The following is a 20,988-nucleotide window of genomic DNA, read 5'->3' as shown; positions in this document are numbered from 1 at the left end:
AGAATGGCACTGTCATTTTCTGGAATCTGCAGTCAGTACATTGGAATGCATGATATGCAGTGGTTCAAACCCAGTAGGGAAGAGGCTAGGAGAACGTACTTTTGCCATAACCATTAGAAGCCTACAACAGTATTTCCCCTCTTTCCATCACTCTTTATTTATGGTTTGTCCATGATCCTAACAATTTTTCCAGCTGCTTACTCACATGTGAGGGGGAATGGCAAGGCAGCTTACGTCGACAAAGATGGAACTTCGTATCCTAATATAATCTGTCAGTCATTTTCTTAACCTAGAAAAAGCTGCTTTTGTTTCATACTCAGCTTACATCCATGTAAGTGCATACGCACTTTCTTGGCTTGGTACACCTGCAGTTGCCCTGATCGTATTGTACCAATAGCAGAGAGATTGGCATGGATCCTGGTGCAGTCCTAGATAATGTAAGCAATGCTTTCTACACTGTTGGCAACTCTTCCTTCTTTTCTGGCTAGTGTACTTGCTGTAATCTAGTCTTTCCATGAATTTGTAGATCATTTATGCCGTGCCCATACTTATGAGCATCAATACAACTTGCTTCTAGGTTTGGCTGCCACAATGTCTGAAGAACCATTTAAATTATTGGTAAGACTGCTCGAGAATCAAACTGCACAGATCTTGTGAGGTGTGGATGGTTGACCTTAGGTGAGCAATATCTTTCAGATTTGCGGATTCAGTGATTGCTCTGTTTCAAGTGGAGTTTACTAGAAGGGGACTAGAAGGGGAGAACTTGCAGAGTGCCAGGTCCATTGAAACTGTCAAATCATGCGAGTTGAGATTTTTCAGCTCATCTTGTTTGACACTAATAGATTCCGAATTGCTGCAAAAATTGGCACAAATGCTCTCACGCTTACTTAAGATAGCTGAGGAATTTAATGAGGCAATGTACATGGATCGCAGTTGCTGTATGCATCGCCAGTTTACACCAAACAGTTGGCTCTTGAGATTTACAAGAACTAGTATGAGCATAGTGCTCTCCCCAAATTGCTATTTTTGAGCGTGCAACCATCAAAGGGCTAAATTGTATAAAATCTTCTAATGGATGCACAACAATGTGGGAGAAGCGTGTCTGCAAGGTGTTTGATGCCCCAAACCTACCTGAAGCTGAAGCTATATCCTTTTTGCACCATATCCTCCTCGAGTTATGTACTTTATTGGAACTTACCAGATCATACCACGGAGACTAAATAAAATATCTAGAAGTCTATGTCAAAATCTGTGAGAAAGTCAATATTGAGTCTACATAGACCTGATTTAAACATGATATTCACAGAATACTTGATGTTGCATGGAGATCCATGAACAAGTATGCGAATTTTGTGCAGAGGAATTGAACAAAAAGAAGTGGCTATCAAGAATCTTACTAATCATTACGGGTAGATTACAGTTACATAATAGACATCTAAGTGAAAAAACATTACATTGAATGAACTCTACATGATGGCTTAATGAAATGCCAGAAAGATATTAGTGCAAATAGCATGATCAGGTTCTGGAAAGGCTTGGTTTTATAAGCAACAAATACAGCTGCATAAAGCAACGTCATCTCAAACTCTCAACATGGAGCAACCGACCATTAGAGCTGAAAATTGTCATAAGCCACAGAAGGTCATTCAATAGCTAATGGCCTGGCCAAGAAAGGGCCACAAACCATATGACTAGGTAGTGCAAGGACCAGTTTGCAGCACTCCCAACTCTAGGCATGTTAGACTCCTTCCTAGTCTATGCACCACTTCAAATGTGGCACCATGCACTTGGCCCAAGCTATCCATCCCAGGAACTCACTTCACCTCATTTGGTGGGAGCTCATAACTCTACAAACCTCCTGAGTTGATGAAGAATCATCCTGAGTTCGAAAAAAGGCAATGTTAAATGGTGAACGATTTAACCTACAATGTATTGCACATTCTACAATGTTGCTCTTCCAATATAATTGTTATCCAACAACATAACATTCTCCTATCAGCAGAGCTCATCCATCCTTACTTTTCACGTTCCAATGCTCGGAGTAAACTCCAGTGACATTGCATTTATGATTCGTGAAGATAATTACCTTTAGGGAATGGTGCAACAGTTTCCCACAGCCCTTGTTTATGACTCCTGCATCGTCCGAGGGAACAAGATCGCCTTTGCAATCACTTCCCCAGAAGAAAGGGACACTTCCACCAACATCCTGCATGATTAAGAGGACATAAAGGATTAGACAGAACGCAGGTGGAGGGAGAGACAGAGAGAATATCCCCAGAATGAAACCATGAAAATTATTGTCACATACAGCAGCCAGAAAAGTGGTTTCTGGAGGGCTGTCCAAGAGCACAAATGCAAACTTTCCAGTGATGTCTTTCATAACTCAGTCGGCAGCATAAGGCCTCCGATCTCTCGGAGTTCTATGAGCTTCTATGATGGCAGTGACCTCATTGGTGGTCTCGTTCAATCCATATTGCTGCTTGAGAAGAGCAACACCCTCTGGGTGTCCTTGAAACGAGCAGAAGATGTCATCCACAACAGTGAGCAATCCTGCCACAGAGGGTAACACGTCAAATATCCATACAATAACCAGAAGAAAGAAAGCTTCTTATTTCGAATATTGACCTGAACATGTTGAAAGATATTATTCTTATTTAGATCATATTCACTAGAAGATAATTCAGAACATATCAGTGCACCAAATGATAATTAAAAGCTTGTTTTTTTTTTTTTTTTAAATTTGGAAAAATGAAACATATAATTGACTATATTGATCCGACCTCAGCAACATTCGCACGTGATCCTCCCAAGAGATTTTGCCAATACAGATCACCATGGTATCTGCAAAACAACCGCAGTGAATGAGCTAAGGGCACAAGGAAGAAGATGCTGGAAAAATGCAAAAGGTGGGATGTTGTAAAAGAATAAAAGAATATAACATGTAGCACATGATAAAAGAATTATCCCCTAGGTTGCTCCGGCAAATCAAAGGACTCGGTTGTCTAGAGTTAAGTTCAAGTAAAAGAAGCTTTTCTTTTCGTGTCAAAATTAACAACCTTATCCAATTTTTTTTTAAAATAAATAAATATATATATATATATATGGGGAAAATAAATATGTGAATTCATATGTCAACATTATGCATTTGTTTGAAAGTTTCAAGAGTTTAGGATTTAAAAAAAAAAAAGGACAAAAAAGAAGAAAATGAAAGTTAATATTAATGCAAAATAAAAAGCACTTCCATGTCAAACTTCCAGGGGCACAACAAACGAACCTGTTGCTAAGATAAAAATGGGCAAAGGGTGATAAATTATTACCAGGACCGCAATCTAGGCTCAGTTTTTTGAGCTACTGGCAAATGATACTGCATATTCAATGTCAAAAACTTAAGACTCATCCTTCCATGAGCCCTAATCAAAATGACAAACGGGGGCCGCTATAACCATGAGTACATCCTGTATATCAGCAGCAGTCCTCTCTTCATCCTTTTTTGCTTTCTCTTTGTAACAAAGCCTCATTTTATGTTTTGTAAGGTGATGTGATGCGATCCCGTTGAGACACTCTTGGTTGATGACAAGAGCTAAATTCACCTGATTCAATGAGGACTGAAGTATCTTCTTATGATCCTGGAAATTCCCATGGAAAGGCGCCACCTTGCCTTGAGAAATCACCCAGAGCTCATCCACGCTTCTAGATATTAGATGCTCATCATGACTAACCTGCAAATCAAGGTGAAAAGATGGCTTTTAGCTGTAAAGACGATCCATCATTGGTCAAATTAAAGTATGTTAGCAAGAAAAATCAATCTCACCATCAGAATTCCTCCTTGGAACAAGACCAAACCTTGAATGAGAGCCTCAACTGCATCAAGATCCTACAGTTGGGGATGGTTAAATACACAGAATCATACTCATCTATCCTTAGACAAGAAACTGACAATTCACAAAGATAATGCTATAGTAGTCACTGATCATTAAAGCGGAACTTAAAGTCCACGTTCAAAAACAAAAAGATTTCCACATTTATTATGTGCAAAGCCCAATATTGCCCATAGGTACAGATATTGGAACTACTTGGTATTATAAATTCCTGTAATTCAGGCTAGCATAACTATTCTATTCCAATAATTTGCAAGTTGGAACATTCACATTGGTAGCTATAATTACCGAATGGTTCTATTATATTTTCGATATAAAGACTAGATTCCAGTAAGTTCAATTGGTGCAAGACAATGACAAGCTAACTGGAAAAAGCAATATAAGTCATAGAGTGGAGAAAAATGAGTAAACTTACCAAATGATTGGATGGCTCGTCAAGCAAAACTATGGAGGCTCCCCGTATCTTAGTAAATGCAACTCTGGTTTTCTGACCACCTATTTATGGCCAAAGCACCATGTTATATGAGCAATAACATCCAAAAAGCCTCAAATAAATTACAGAGTGAACCGCAATTCAAATTATAAATTAACTAACCTCTGATAGAGCTTCACAATGTCATACAAAATTGCCTCAACAAAAACTTAAAGTATCCAACAGTGGCAGAGAGGGAGGAGATGTATCAAACAAGGTATAAATTGGTTGAACTGCAAGATTTCCAGTTACACCAAAGGAACACATATGAGATTGAAGCTTTTGTTCCAGAACTCTCCGCAGGAAGATTGCCACATAAGAAGGTAGTTTTAGATAAAATGACAAAGTGTATGACGAAATCTTCTACCGCAGTGGAGTAAATGCAAACAACTGATACTTTGAAGAACTGAATAGATTTTTCTCGGAGGTCACTACTAACAATGCAAACGCAGAGGGAGGTAGCATATGGTTACAATCTCAACCAATTAAGCATGACATGATTGGCTAAAATTTTTTAGCAAGCTGTAAGTAGAGGTGTTAAAATGACCCATTTAAATCATAAATGGGTCATATATGGGTCACTTGTTTTTTTAAGAAGTTAGTTAAATAGGTTTAACAACTAAAGACTTAAAATAGGTGGGTCTTAAGTGGGTCTTAAATGGGTTGGATTTAGAATCCACTTTCACCCAAAACCTCACAATCTCTCTCTTCTCTCTTTAACTTTACAATTTTTTTTAAAATTTTTTTTTATAAAAACCGAAATTATAATTATTCTTTTTATTTTAATTTCTTTTTCTTTTTTCTTTTTTCTTTCCTTTTTTTTTTCTTCTTCATTTGGTCGCCGGCACGGCAATGGTCGGCGATCGGCTAGACGAGTCTCAAGCTCACCGGCGTCGGGCGAGCTTGAGCTCGCTGAATCTGGCGAGGTGGAGGCCTTGGCGACGCATGGCGAGATTTGAGCCTCACCGATTTGACGAGACTCAAACTCGGCGGCGTCGAGTGAGGCTCAAGCCTTGCCAAATCGGCGAGGCGAGCTTGAGCTCGCTTGACGCCGGCGAGCCTTGAGCTCACTAGATTTGGTGAGGTGGAGGCCTCATCAATGTTCGGCGAGGCTCGAGCCTCGCTAGATCCGGCGAGGGTGAGCTCGAGCTTGCTCGACTCTGCCCGGCCTCGTCGATTTGGTGAGCCTCGAGCTCGCCGGTGTCGGGCGAGCTCGAGGCTCACCTGTGGCCGGTCGCCAGCCGTCATCATGGTCGGCGGCCGGCCTAATAAGAAGAAGAACAAAAAAAAAAAAGAAAAAAGAAAATATGTTTTAAAAATAAAAATAAAAATAATTAAAAATTTAATTTTTAAAAAATAAAAAATAATTAAAATTGAATTTTCAAAATAATTATTCTAAAAATTATAAAAATTATCCATTAAATTTGTGTTGTATAAAAATATTTTAGCAATAGCATTATATATATAGATAAGAAATAAGCTTGGAAGTATTTTAGTAATATAATCTTAAAAAAAAAAAAAAAACATAGGAATAAGTTTTTCTAAATTTGGTTAAATATGAAAATATTTATTAATATGAGTTGGGTCGGGTATGGGTTGGGTATGGGTCGAAAAATTTACATTAGACATAAATGGATCATAAATAGGTTAATGAGTCAATTTGGGTCGGACCATTAATGACCCGACCCATCCGTTTAACGACTCTATTTGTAAGTAATAGTTCCTAACCAATGATCAAGACCCAAATGGAAGGTGGTTTATGAATATTGATCCTATCATGAATTGGAGTTCTATCGAAAGATTGGAGCCATGAGCTGCCCAAAATAGACCGCTTAATACTAAGAAGGATCATCATCAACAAAAAGAAGGTTCTCGATGATAAAGAAAACCATAAATTATTTATAAAAAAAAATCCCCTTTCTTCACAATCATATCACAGCTTCAGCATAAATAATCACGTTTTTAGATTTTTGAGAGATTATTCTTATTTAGTTCATAATGGCTAGAAGAAAATTTAGAACATATCAATGCACCAAATAAAATTAAGCACTTCTTCATTTTCCATAAATTGCAAAAACTAAGACATGACATTGACAGCATTAGCCCTACCTCAAAAGCGTTTCTAAGTGATCCTTCCAAGGGATTTTGCCAATACAAATTTCAAAGGTATCTGCAGAATAACTACAGTGAATGAGCTGGGGCATGAGAAAAAGATGTCGGGGGAAGAGAACATACAACAAGCGCTGAAAATGCAGACGAATTTAATTGTGGAATGCTATGATTCTTGGTGATCCTCATGCAAAGCATAGTGCATTTTCATTCATAGTTTGTATGGTGGGTCACCCAAGTGAAAAAATAAGTAATTTTTTTTGCGCATCTAGTAGAGTTGAAGATATGTCATCAAGAGGCAGAACTGTGAGCATTTCGTCATAAAATTTATTATCTAACAAAACAAAGCCGATTCAACCCAACGAGAACACCCTCCCAACTGTCAATTTGGGAAACATCTCCATGGGAAAATATCATTTTGTATCACGCATCGATTTGAGGGAGCAGGATCAAAATTGATGCCTTGAAAACCAAAAAACTTACCCGAACCTAGAAAACTTACATTGCATCGACGAATGAATCCCAACAGTTAACAAATGAAAGCGAAAATATAAAAGAAGTTGGAAGCATTACCCGAGGAATAAAATGCAGTCAACGGAGACAAATCTTTTAATATGGCTCGGGCATGATCGATTTTACTTCATTGCGTCCGAAAGCTATCAATGCTGATGAAAGGGATCTCTTGGATGAGGGGCCAATAGTTGCCAGCGAGATTCGAACATCTCGATTTTTTAGAATCTAGCATCCTTAGAAATCTGAATAGTGGATCGATTTCACTTAATTGGGTTTGAGAACTCAATTGATGTGGATGTCAAGAATTTCTCTAATTTCCGGAAACTCATGTGGAGCATCTCCATGGGAAAGTATCGATTTGTATTGAGCATCGAGTTGAGGAAGTAGAATGGGAAATCGATGCCTTCAAAACCATAAACTTACCCGAACCCTAGAAAACTTGACCGTACCAGGACGAATAAATTCATTGGATCCGAATGCCATCAATGTAGATGAGAGGGATCTCTTGGATGAGGGGCCAATAGTCGCCAGTTAGTTTTGAGCATCGATCTTTTAGAATCTCGCATACATGTATGTGCAATTCTTGGAGGGAGGGAGGGAGGCCATCCTCTGGCAAGTCCCTCAACTTCGGGCAATTTAGAATCCCTAAACACTGGAGAGAGGAGAGATGCTTGCAAAGGCCATCCGATAGTCTCTCCACATTCCTCATATGGCCAATCCAAAGAGAGGTAAGAGAGGAAGGAAAGAGAAGACTCCAGGCATCCTCATTGTCTTCCTCCGAAGGAAACCACACCTTGTCTCTCTCCCCTCCCATGTTGCTTTCGTCCATTGTCAGATCGTTGAGGGATGTGAGCATGGGTAAGCCCCATTCTCTCACGGGTTGCTTCATATTCTCGCACCCCAAAATTGAAAACTCCTGCAAATTGGGAGGCAAACCTCCTTCGGGCAAGCGTTTGATATTTTCACACCCCGAAATTCGTAGCCACCGGAGGGATGTAAGACGATGCCACTCCTTTGGTAGAGACTTCATCTTAGGAACCGAATAAAGTACAAGTACCGACAGGGTGATGGGAAGGAGAGGGAAGTCCTCTATCTCCAATGCTGGACAGCCACTTATTTCTAAATAAGTGAGATGGGAGAGCGTGTGAAGGCATCGCGGTAGACTTACCAAATTCTCACATCTATTTATAGACAAAGAATCCAGCGATTTTGCTGTGATCTCTTTGAGGGACTCCACCCGCTCACAGTTCCAAATAGTAAGCTTTTTCAGAGAAGCAAGTCTATTCTTGACAAACGGAAAGGATATCCAAGAATCACATTTACTTATGTAAAGAAATTCAAGTTGAGATATTGAGTTATTACTACTGGGATTGTCTTGAGAAATTATTAGTCCCATGATTTTTGGACAATTCTCAATATTCAACTCTCTTAATGTGTACATCTTGCTTGGAAGCTTTTGTAAACTCGTGCAATTTATCAATTCTATCTTTTCAAGGTTGCAGGATAGCTCAATTTCTCCGTCTCCAGCAACAAAAGATGTGAATTGAGGACATCTATCGATGACTACACTTTGAAGGCAAGTAAGATTTTGCATCTCATTTCCATTTTGCCACAAGTAGTTTAACTTGTCACACCGTCTTACATAAAGCTCCTTTAGCTTAACCAAGTAGCTCGTAAACCCATGATCAAAGCAAACAAGCTTTGCAATATTCTTAATTTTGAGAAAAGTCAAAGAGGTTAGGTTGACCAAGATTTTTAAGATCTCCTCGCTACAATCCTCGATGGATAACTCACAGAGAGATGGGAGACAAACCACATTGGTTGAGCTATTTAAATGTGGGCTTGAATAAATTTCTAGCTTCTTGAGAAGATCAAGTCGACCAGGCAATGTCCCGACCAACGAATGACATCCTCGGACAACTAGATGTTGAAGACAAGAGAATAGGACATCTTCTTCTTGACCCCCAGCATGATGAGTCCAATCCTTCCATGCCAACATCTCTTCCATCTTCAAAGTTGTTAAGGATGAAAAAGGCCTTTTACCTCCGTAAAATTCAGGGCCTATCGTGCTTATTGCATGTAGACCTTCAAGAGATAATTCTCTAAGTGAAGGTAGTTGTCCAAGAGGCGGAAGCAATGTGACATTAGGACAATCTCGTAAGCATAAAGAAACTATCTTAGAATAAGATGGACCATCTAACCATGAGGGGAATCTTTCACCACCATAGTGCAAGATAGAGAGATGTTCAAGATTAATGTGAGGTCGTAGATAGTGAAGCACCAATGCTTCGTGCTTCCCATTCCGCAAATTTCCAAAATTTTCACCCCAGTGCAAGAATAAGTTGCTAAGGCCTCTCTTTCCAATTAAATTAGCATCAACTGCATCTCTGACTTTTTCCACCTTTTGCAATTCTGATATGAACAATTCTCCTTGAAGGTGTGACAAGTTCTTTAACTCCTTTAACCGTGACCCTTTGTCTGGTCCTACCACAAACTTGGACAAGATCATAAGATTCTTCAAATTACTGATACTCAATGGCATCTCCTTTAGACTCCTTGTATCTCTAATATCAAGAAACTGTAAGCTGACCAATTTTGTGATTCCTTGAGGCAACAAAGAAAGCTCTTGACAACCTTTTAAGATCAAAGCTTGTAATTTGCACAAGCGACCAATTGACTCAGGTAGCCTTTTTATCTCCGTGCACGAGAAATTGAGATAGCGAAGATATTTTAAATCACAAACACAATCGGGAACCTCTATGATGGAACAATGACTTAAGGAGAACCCCCTTAAGTACTTCAATTTTGTTAGCAAGTCATGTAACACTTTGTTGGAAATGTGGAATCGGTAACCTTTATAAGGTTCGTTAGACAATAATATTAAACTTCTTAGTACCTTCATTCGATGATATGCTCCCACACATTTTGATAAAACACACCATGATGAGGTGAATGATGCATAACGAACTTTCTCGGGAGATGCAACATCTTCATTATCTGCCAACTTAGACTCAGAGTTAAAGCATGTCCCACCCGCAATTGACTTTGCTAGATCATTCAAAAGATCATGCATTGAAAATTTAGATGCGTTGACACTTGATCGTTGAAGAAATGATTTAGATACTAACTCATCGAAGTGAGCCTGTCCCCATTTCAAGATATTATCCTTTGATCTTCCTCCATCAAAAAAACCCTCCGCTATCCATAAGTGCACCAGCTCATCCCTTTCAATTTCGTAATCCTTGGGAAATACTGCACAATAAACAAAACATCTCTTCAAATAAGAAGGAAGATGGACGTAGCTCAATTTCAAAACTCGAATAACCTCATCATTTTCTCCGTTGGAAGATCCCACATTTTGTTGTTTAAGATAGCTTCCCATTGATCGGGATTCCCTTTATCACGTAGAAGACCTCCCAATACCTTTGTTGCCAAAGGTGAACCTTTACATTTTTCGACTATTTTCTTGCCTATTGTTTCAAGATATGGGTACCTCTCAAAATTTGTCATTTTAAGAGCATGAAAGGCTAATAAACTTATACAATTATCAAGGGACAACTCCTTCAAAGGATACGACGAAGCTCCTGTTATGGAAGCAACAATATAGTTGCGAGTCGTTATGATGATCTTACTTCCTTTAGCCCCAGCTCCAAATGGCTTTAAGAGGGCAGTCCATTCTCCGTAGTTTTCATTCCAAACATCATCTAAAACCACAAGAAATTTCTTCCCTGATAGACTGTCCTTCAACTTAACTTGAAGCCTGTTAAGATCTTCACCCTCATTAGACACCTCAGTGATAGACCGCAAAATAGTCTTGGTTATGTCGAGAACATTAAAAACATCTGAAACACAAACCCATGCTCTCATTTCAAAGCAGCCGCTCACTTTGACATCATTATACAATCGTTGAGCCAAGGCCGTCTTTCCAATACCGCCCATCCCAACTATGGGGACTATGCTCAACGCGGTATCGACATTTTCGACTTCACTAGTCAAGAGTTCAAGTATTTCCGCTTCTTCCTTTTCCCTGCCAAAAAATCGAGGCTCTGGCAGAGAACTGCTGGGGAGCCTTTTGTTGGTGTAGTCATATTTGTTCACAACATTCTCTATCAAGCTTAGATGAGCCTTCCTGTTGACAATCTCTTCCAACTTGTCAGAGATCTTTTGTACCTTAGCTTCAGACACGAGTGAGCACGGGTTTGGATTTGATATGGAAGATTTATATTGGCTAATTAAAGGGAACTTCCATTTCATTAGACCTCCGCTTGTGCTGGATTCTGCCTTCAACTTGGCTTGGGTGGCTTCAATAGCGAACTCATCAAGCAAGTCTTCCATGTCGTAGGCCAAGTCCCTAACATCATCTAGCCATAGCTTCACTGGACCTTTATTGCTTAGTTGCTTGTCCTCTGCATCAGCCAACACTGCATTGATTGTAACTAACATCTTCTCCCACTTATTGAGCAAGTCAATGCTAATTCCAGAGAAGGGTGGTGCTCCTTCCCTTTGCACATAGCTCAATCCCAGAGAAGCCAACTTCTCGAACAAGACTTGAAGGAAGGCACTCAAAAGGATCTCCCCAATGGCCATGGGTGAATTCGTAAACTATAGAAAACAAAACAGGTTATGGTGAAGCAAAGTGATAATGAGTTGATGCAAAGAAAAAATGGGTGAATCGGTCACCGTAGAGAACAAGGGTCATGGTGAAGCAAAGTGATGGTGGGTTAGGAAGGAGGAAACTAAAGTCCAGGAAGACCAAGACTTTCCTCTAGCAAAAACATTAAACAGAGACCAAGACTTTCATGGATGCACATCAATGGTCAGAGAAATCAAAATAAAATACCTTTTGCCCACAAGTCCTTGTCTCGTAATGTTTGAAGATTACCATTTTGTTTGTTAAATAAGAAAGACAAAGCATGTGCTTTGGGCTAATTAAAAAAAAAAGGGTGGGTCAGGCATATCAACAAATCCACAATACAAGTTGGTTTATTTTGCTCTAGAAATAGTGAACCAGTAAAAAATACCAAACAATAATATAAAATCTAGTGGAAATTATACTTTACGCATCACACTAATGAACAGAAAAATTTTTGTTTAAAAGGACTATGATTCTCCCATCAAGCAACTCCTGATCATTTACTACTACCTCAATACCCTCCAGCAAATCATTGCCGCCCAACTTGTTGCGAATTTTCGGCATTGTAACTACTACTTAAAGCCTACATTAATTGAATACAAAATATGCGATCAAAGAGGGGAATCTTTTAGAGAGCGTGTGCTCTCCACTCAGAAAGCTTGTGCTTTCCATCCAGTCTTTTCATCTGTTTATCTACATCTTTTGTTGCAGCAAGAAGGCTTCTTCTTTTCGTTAATAATCACGGGATTCGTAATCATTCAAAGACCACGTGCTCTCCACCGTAACGCATGTGCTCTCCATCGAAGATTGGCCTTGGCAACAGGGCACACATCTTGAGATAAATATTAGCCATTTTCTTTCTGTCCATGACGGGCACAACCCAATGATATTGTCATTTTTGTTTTTTGGTCGGTGATATTGGCTTGACTTAGGGGGCGAGGTCCATTAAAACGAGAAGAAATGCATTGCACTACTCCAAGTCACAATAACTTTTAAAATTGGATTAATCAATGGACAACTCACCTAGGAAGACTTGTTCATCAGACTGTATTCGAGAATCGTTCAAAAACCACGTGCTTTCCACCTTGAAAGCATGTTCTCTCCATCTAACCTTTTCATTTGTTTATCTTAGATCTTTTTGTGCAATAGAGGAACGCATTCATTAAACATTTTGAATTTGGAATAGTTTGGAAAGATGTGCATTTCACCTAGAATTCACGTGTCCTTCTTCATAGGCAATGGTAATTTGATGATTATGATCGGTACAAAGAACAAGAAGGTTGCTTCCAGTAATGTTTTTTCTGTTTACTAGGGGTGTGCATGATCTGGGCGGGCAGTTCCCGACCTAGAACCGGGAACTGTCCGTTAAGGACCAGTTCTGAAAATTGGTCTGGTTCCCGGGTGGATCAATGGAACCGATCTCATAATAATAATAATAATAATAATAATAATAATAATAATAATAATAATATCATTTTCTTCTTCTCCTCCTCCTGCAGGCCTACTTCTTCGCGTGCTTGCTTTTTGCCCACTGCACTACTTGGTGTTTTGTCAAGGACTCAAGGTGCGCTTTGGACTTTTTAGCTTTTGGACCTCTCCATTTGGTTTGACTGGAGATTACCTAGCCGGGCTGGCTAGCCCTACTTTGGACGGCTTTGGACTTTTTAGCTTCTTGCCAGCCTTGCTTCTTCGTGATCTTGACTTAATTTTTTAGTTATTTGATTTGGGTTTATTAATTAGTAGTTTCAATTTTTTAATATTAAAAATTAATATATTATTTTAATATAATCGGTCCAATCCGAGTGGGCGGGTGGACGGATCCGCCCATGGAACCGGGAACCGGATCGGTACCCACCGGTTCCCATAAGTTGGAAACAGGAACCAAACCGGTTCCCTCAAGAACCATTGGTTCTGAGCGGTTCCGGTCCGGTTCCAGATGGTCCGCGCGGGTCCTGGTTCTTTTTCACATCCCTACTGTTTACTGCGGGTGAAAGCACATGTTCCTCTTTTCTTTTTGTCTTTCATTGATCTACGATTAAGAAAAAACGATGAGGTTTTCCACAATTTGATAACATCATAATGAAAAATTCACAAGGAGGTTAGAGCCACGTTTATCTATTTAACCATACGAATTTTTTTTGGGTCTAAACATTTCACTTCTTTTAGGTGGTGACTTTGAATATATTTTTTTCCCTTCTCAGTTCTCTCTATCGTATCTTTTACTTTCTCATAGTGGTCATGCATGATGATAAACATTTACTTTTCATTCACACATTTTTTTTTAATGAATAATTTGTAAAACATGGACTAAACCCTTAATTCGCCCGTTACATGCATTATTGGTCCCCTTTCTCTCTCGGGCTCATTAAGTAATGGGCGAACGTGCTTGATCCCATTTATGCATGGGCTTATAATCATTGTGTATGTACTTTTAAAATTAATCTTTCATTTTAGGAATTCATGAGCAATAATACAAAATTTCTAGAACTAATTGAATTTTTTCTATCTTTTTGCTTAGTTCCATCTTATTTAGAACAAAAGTTGGCTTCATCGACGGCGGGCATGTCACAATGTTCAAGCTCGTCACTAGAAATTTCAGGAGGGGCTCGCATTAGCAGCGGAAGTGCTGACCGCAAAGTTGAAGCCTTTTCCCCTCTGGCTCCAAAGACACAGTTTTGTTGATCAACCCACTTTGCTTTAGTGTCGCTAGAACAACTTTAAAACATTTAGAAAAAGAGAATGGGCCCCTTGTCTGCCATTTTTAGTAGAAGAAGATAAGGAGAAAACAAAATAAAGGTGAAGCGTGCAAGCTTGATGGAGATGGAGAAGGTGAGGAAGGGGACCCAAAATTCGGAATAATTTGGCCCTTTGTTGCATTAGAATTGCGGAAGGAGTCTTTCCATCTACACCCCAAAAGCAATCCTACCTGATAAAAAGGGCTAAAGTTCCTCGGCGGTGGATGATTCCGAACCAGCATTGTATTTGCATTACCTTTCCTTTGAGATGAAGCGAGAAACGGTGAAGGACCTCTTGGCGAAACATATTTTCTGCGCCTTACGTCGGGTAGAATCAACGAATGTCTCATTACTAATGGTACAAGGAAGATAACTGATGCAGTCCTAATTCTGTGACCTTTTGTTCCAATGGAGGAGGATCTTGCTTATAGCGAAGCTACACCAAATATGTCAAGTAATGATGTTGCTTCTGCTTATTTGCTAGAGCAGTTCACAAAACAAATGTGATGTTGCACTGATACGGTAACTTTTAGAAACAATGATATCCCTACTAATGGCCGAATCCAAGTCATTACCATTTTCTTGGAGTGCTCTCTCAAGAGGCTGAAACATGTCATAACAATGTTCATTAGCAGACATGTTAGCTATATTTTCTTGAGAAAATGATGCAAATGGTCCATAAAGTTTAGCTCAATGTGTAATATAGTCTCTAAATTTTAGCTGATATGCAATATCATCTTTGAACTTTTAATTTGTTTAATTTAGTTCCTAAAATTTTTGCACGTATTTAATTCAGTCCTTGAATTATCCCTAAACTTGAATTAATGGAAGAACGACATTGACCATTTTCATATAAATGAATTAGAAGATAGTTTTATTTAATAAAATTAGCAAAAGTGCATACTAGTTGCGTGTAAAGATTAACATCCAAAAGATTTTGCAAAATTTAAATTATTTATCCATAAAAATTTATTTACACAATATGAGGAAATTGTATCCATGTATGTTTACATGGAAAGAGAGAAACATCTCAAGATTTGAATTTTTTTGGTGAAAATTTTTATAAGCCAAAAAAATTCAAATATTTAAGATTGAATTACATAACAAAATATAACAAAATTATTGATGTACATATTGAGCAAGGTGATGCTGATTTCATCACTTTACACATAGTCCAACACTAGAGAACTCAACTTTGTTGAACAGAACCCAAAAGAAGGAATCAAGAAAGATCTCTCCAATGGCCATGAGCGAATCAGTCCATTGTAGAAGTTATGGCGAAGCAAAATGATGAGGAGCTAATGGAGAGATAGAACCATAGAAGTTCAAGAAGATCATGACTTTCACCTACTAAAGGTATCATTTTCAGACAAGGACTTTCACCTACCAAACATATCATTTTCTTTTGGTCCGGAAAAGTTAAAAAGTGACGGTGGGAAAAAAACTTCAACAGATTTTAGGAAGACCAAGACTTTCGCACGCCTTTTGATGGTGGGAAATTTTTTTAATAGATTTCAAAAAGACCAAGACTTTGCACGTCACATCACGTCTTTGATTGTGGGAAACAAACTAATAAATTCCCCAAAGACCAAGACTTTTGTATGTTTTATAATAGTGCGCATCTTTTGATGGTGGAAAAGAAACTTTTAAAAATTCCAAAAAGACTAAGACTTTTGCACTTCTTTTCAAGGTGCACGTTTTTTATTGGTGGGAAAGAATCTTCAATTGATGCCAAGATGACCAAGACTTCGTATGTTTTTCTTGTTGTTCCAGTAGAATTTTCGGTGTTATAAGTTTTGCTTAAAATTAACAATACCATAATTTTCCTCCAACTCTTGTTGGGTCTAATCATTTTGGGATTTTTTCATTCATCTTTTCAAATCTGAGTTCAACAAAAGAAAAGAAAAAAGCAAAGAGAAAGCCTAAAATGAAGAAACAACAAAAAGTTAAAAATGAAAATAAAGAAGGAAAGGGGCAAGATGGGGCACCTCAAAGCACGGCCACGGCTGTGTTGGGGCCATTAACATTTAACATTGCCACTACAATGATTATTTCCAACTTTGCCACCTTACAGTGACCTTCGCAGATAACATTTTTCTTGAAATGTCTTTCTTAGTGTGGTTTAGTAGTCGAGGATAATGACATCAAAATTATCAAAACTTTTGCTTAGTTTACGATTGATTACCTAAACTTTTCTTTTTTAATCAAGTACCTCATTTTTTTTTCAAATTTGACTCAATTTAAGGCATTCGTTAAATGAATTATCATGTCATATGATTTTGCTGATATGATTTGCTCGCCACTAGAGATAACATAAGAATAAGGTTAGGCACTGCACAGGACTTAGATGGTCCTAGTCGCCTAATATGTCAAAAAGATTGCAGTGGTTATATGTCAAGCCCATTTAGAGACTATAGAGTTCTCAATGTTGATTTCCTTTAGATTTTTTGCAATAATTCGATCATAAAGCATTGCTCTTGCCCCTTTTGCTTGGCCATTTCCTTTAGATTTCCTTTAGAGACTATATAGGTCTCAAGAAAATAATTTTGGTGCTTTTCACTAGCTCTGTGTAAGTCTTGTATTTGTTTGTTTTTTTTTTTTTTTTTTAACTTTTAATAGTCAATTAAAATCGTCATTGCTTGTAGTTGAGGCCTCTCCGGACCAAATTAGATCAGTGCATTTGACGATGTTATTTTCTTGTGGGTAATTATATTTGGTGCAAGTATGCCAAGTTCTAAGGTTTAAGTAATATTTGGAAACAATCAACCATAGAAATAGTTCATTTTATTCTGATTCCTAATTTTTAATTACATGTAATCTGAAAATATGTGCGCAATGTCTTCGTCTATGCGTGGCACGCGTGTGAACATTACTAATCTAATATAATATATTTCATAACTAATGACCTCATTAAATGGGTTCATATCTAAATAGATCTTAGACTAAATCACCTGTTTTTTTTAAATTAATAAATTTTAGGAACGGGAAACTAAATAATTGATCGGGTAGGATCAACGAATGTCTCATTACTAATGGTACAAGGAAGGTAACAGATGTAGTCCTAATTCTGTGACCTTTTGCTCCAATGGAGGGGGATCTTCCTTATAGCGAAGCTATACCAAATATGTCAAGTAATGATGTTGGTTCTCTTATTTGCTAGAGCAACTCACAAAACAAATGTGATGTTGCAGTGATACGGCAACTTTAAGAAACAATAATCAGCAGATCCCTACAGATGGCCGAATCCAAGTCATTACCACTTTCTTGGAGTGCTCTCTCAAGAGGCTGAAGCATGTATAACAATGTCCATTAGCAAACATGTTAGCTATATTTTCTTGAGAAAATAATACAAATAATCCCTGAAATTTAGCCCAATATACAATGTAATATCTGAATTTTAGCCTTATATACAACGTCGTCCTTGAAATTTTAATTTATTCAATTTGGTTCCTGAACTTTTTGCACATGTTTAATTTAGTCTTTGGATTATCCCTAAACTTGAATTAATAGAAAAACGACATTGACCATTTTCATATAAATGATTTAGAAGAAATTAGTTTTATTTAATAAAATTAGCAAAAGAGATTAACATCCAAAAGATTTTGCAAAATTCAAATTATTAATTCATAAAAAGTTATTTGCGCAATATGAGGAAATTTTATTTATGTACATTTACTTGGAAAGAGAGAAACATATCAAGATTGGAATTTTTTGGCAAAAATTTTTATATGACAAAAAATTTCAAATATTTAAGATCGAATTACATGAGAGAATATAACAAAATTATTGATGTACATATTGAGCAAGGTGATGCTGATTCTGTCAGTTTACACATAGACCAATGCTTGAGAACTCAACTTTGTTGAACATAACACAAAAGAAGGAATCGAGAAAGATCTCTCCAATGGCCATGAGCGAATCAGTCCATCATAGCAGCTATGGCGAAGTAAAATGATGAGGAGCTAATGGAGAGAGAGAATCATAGAAGTTCAAGAAGATCATGACTTTCACCTACTAAAGGTATCATTTTCCTTTTTGACTGGAAAGTGAAGCAAAAGTTAAAAAGTGATGGTGGGAAAGAAATTTTAATAGATTTTAGGAAGGCCAAGACTTTTGCAAACCTTTTTTGATGGTGGGAAAAAATATTAATAGATTTGAGGAAAGAAGCTAGTAAATTTCAAGAAGGCCAAGACTTTTATATGTCTTTTGATAGTACACGTCTTTTGATGGTGGGAAAGAAACTTTAATAAATTCCAAAAAGACTAAGACTTTTACACGTCTTTTGTTGGTGGGAAAAAAACTTCAATTGATGCCAAGAAGACCAAAACTTTGTATGTAAAACTAGCAAGAGTGCATACTAGTTGCACGTAAAGATTGACATCCAAAAGATTTTGCAAAATTCAAATTATTAATTTATAAAAAAATTATTTACAAAATATGAGAAAATTGTATCCATGTACGTTTACTTGAAAAGAGAGAAACATATCAATATTTGAATTTTTTGGTAAAAATTTTTATAAGAAGGAAAAATTTCAAATATATAAGATCGAATTATATGAAAGAATATAACAAAATTATTGATGTACATATTGAGCAAGGTGATGCCGATTCCATTACTTTACACATAATTCAATGCTAGAGAACTCAACTTTGTTGAATAGAACCCAAAAGTGATAACGCTAGTACGAGTACCTAGAGGGGGGTGAATAGGTTTATAAAAATTTTCTTGAAGATTGCACAATACTTAGACAGATGAAGGATTAAAAATCAATCGTAAGACTGAGTAAAGGAAAGAGAGAATTAAACACGAGGTTTATAGTGGTTTGGCTTGATTCAAGCCTACATCCACTCTTCTGCACTGACAGCCGATTGGCTGGATTCCACTATGAACAAAGAGATGTTACAGTGTTGATCTTCCTTGATTTCTCGATGTAGATGAACTACTACACTCGCTCAAGGTATCACCAAGTATAAACACTCTCTGTGTATACAATTTCGCTCGAACTGTATCGACTAACAATCAAGGTTCTTCGGACTCTGGAATTTTTCTATCGATCACACACTTAAAACAACTAGAACGTCTTCCTTTTATACTCCTTTATGCCATCATAGCCGTTGGCACTTACCAAAGGAATTCCTCCAATCTACCCGTTGGACGGAATCAATTAAGAAGATCATCCGAGTTATTTAAGGAATCTGATGATAGCCCATCAATCCTGTTCGCCCATACAATCAGGATTTTGGTTTCCAAGAATAGAACATTCCAAGAATGTTTCGTCGACCATCGGATCTTCTATTGTTCTTAGATAAGAATCAAAAAATCCGAAGTGATTATCCAACCAAGGGATCTTTTCCAGAGGATTGGATTGAATCCCCAACCATATACTTCGGCTTCGGATATCCTTCGCCACTGGATTAGAAAGACTGTCAGTGAGAATAATCTTTAGTCTTGAGTCTTGAGACTTTGAAATTACACAAAGTCTTGAGACTTTAAACTATCGATATCCAGACTAGACTGATAGAAATGTTTTGTCAGCTTCAAAATATTATGGAAAGATTTCTCCAACAATCTCCCCTTTTTGATGGTGACAAAACTTTCTTGTAGATTTGAACAACTTTGACCTGCAAAAACATTTCTCAAGCAATATGGCTAACTCATAAAGATTAATAAACAACCAGACTCTGCATCCACAACAAATTGGTTAGTCTTTCATGAGTAATACCATATAACACTACTTGATATAAATGCAACTAGTCAAGCATCAAAATCCACAGCCAATTCAGTCTCACTCCCAAGTTCAAGTTCTCAAGTCATACTCAAAAGTAAACATAACCACAAAAGTCAAATAAATTTTTAAAATAATGTTTGTTCAAATTGGTTCTCCCCTTTTTGTCATCATTAAAAAGAGGGTGAGAAAGGAGTCATGTCGCTTGGGAATGCGCACGATCGGAATTCTCCCATTGACCGGACTACGCCTTCTAGCCTCTTCAAGTCCTCCCTTAGATGAGCTACCTCATCTCCTTTGGCATTGGCTTGAAGTTGCAAAGCGAGGTCTTTCATCTTGTCCTCCAAGGTGACTAAAGATGATTGTCCAGCATTTTTCATTGCTTGAATTTCACAGTCCAGAGCATATATCTGACCACGCATTTCCGAAGAATATCCATGATGCGATGAAAATCTGCAGAATTGTCTGTCTGTGTACTGGCATGAGCTTTTTCAGATGGAGTATATGATGGCGCTTCAGTATAGTCTTGCAGATTTGGTGTCGACATATCACCTTCTTCAAGCAATTGAGAAGCCTGAAATTCTTCTGGGTCTGCTGGAGATTGTCTTGTACCTTCACTATCTGCAGCATGAGGTGTAGACCTTTCTTGCTCGCCAACTCCCCCTGTCTCTAGGACATCCAAAGGGGAAGAGTAATGATCATGCTCTAGATTTCCCTTCTCTCCAGATTCAGCAGCAGACTTTTCTTTCTCTTCTTCAGCTTCTTTCTCCTTCTCTCTCTGCTCTTCTTCTTCTCTCTGGTTTTTCTGAAATTCTCTCGGCTGAGAAACAGAACGTCTGGTTCTTGTCAGTGCTTGGATAGTAGGATCTTCATCCTCTTCATCTTCATCCTCCAGGATGAGAGATCTTTTCTTCTTTTTCGA

General features: G+C 37.8%; 1 protein-coding gene, 1 long non-coding RNA gene and 1 pseudogene across 2 annotated transcripts; all 3 read right to left on the bottom strand.

Annotated features, from left to right (window-relative positions):
• Positions 1 to 1,649: 1,649 nt before the first annotated feature.
• Positions 1,650 to 2,551, bottom strand: LOC104434581 (annotated as a pseudogene).
• Positions 2,552 to 3,842, bottom strand: LOC104423215. Its single transcript, XR_005547650.1, has 4 exons — positions 3,812 to 3,842; positions 3,591 to 3,719; positions 2,781 to 2,841; positions 2,552 to 2,625 (listed from the first exon to the last, which is right to left on the bottom strand). It is a non-coding gene; the product is annotated as an uncharacterized LOC104423215 (long non-coding RNA).
• A 3,593-nt stretch (positions 3,843 to 7,435) lies between these two features.
• On the bottom strand, positions 7,436 to 10,948 carry LOC120290513 (putative disease resistance protein At3g14460). The gene is made up of 3 exons (XM_039306790.1): positions 10,515 to 10,948; positions 9,912 to 10,224; positions 7,436 to 9,557 (listed from the first exon to the last, which is right to left on the bottom strand). Exons 1-3 carry the CDS (start codon positions 10,909 to 10,911, stop codon positions 7,436 to 7,438), a joined length of 2,832 nt encoding a protein of 943 aa, XP_039162724.1. The 5' UTR covers positions 10,912 to 10,948.
• Between the last annotated feature and the right edge of the window lie 10,040 nt (positions 10,949 to 20,988).

The sequence above is a fragment of the Eucalyptus grandis genome, chromosome 2, assembly GCF_016545825.1.
Source record: "Eucalyptus grandis isolate ANBG69807.140 chromosome 2, ASM1654582v1, whole genome shotgun sequence".
Lineage (NCBI taxonomy): Eukaryota > Viridiplantae > Streptophyta > Magnoliopsida > Myrtales > Myrtaceae > Eucalyptus > Eucalyptus grandis.
The sequence above is the reverse complement of the archived record's forward strand: the minus strand, read 5'-3'. Positions and strand labels throughout refer to the sequence as shown.

Excerpts from the sequence above, each read along its gene's own strand:
- LOC120290513 (XM_039306790.1), bottom strand. The coding sequence starts at position 10,911 with ATGGGCGGTATTGGAAAGACGGCCTTGGCTCAACGATTGTATAATGAT. Across the intron at positions 10,225-10,514 it reads GGAGTTGTCCCTTGATAATT|TATTTCCCAAGGATTACGAA; the intron begins GTATAAGTTTAT and ends TTTATTGTGCAG. Across the intron at positions 9,558-9,911 it reads GCATCATTCACCTCATCATG|CTTACAGTTTCTTGATATTA; the intron begins GTGTGTTTTATC and ends AAAATTGGTCAG.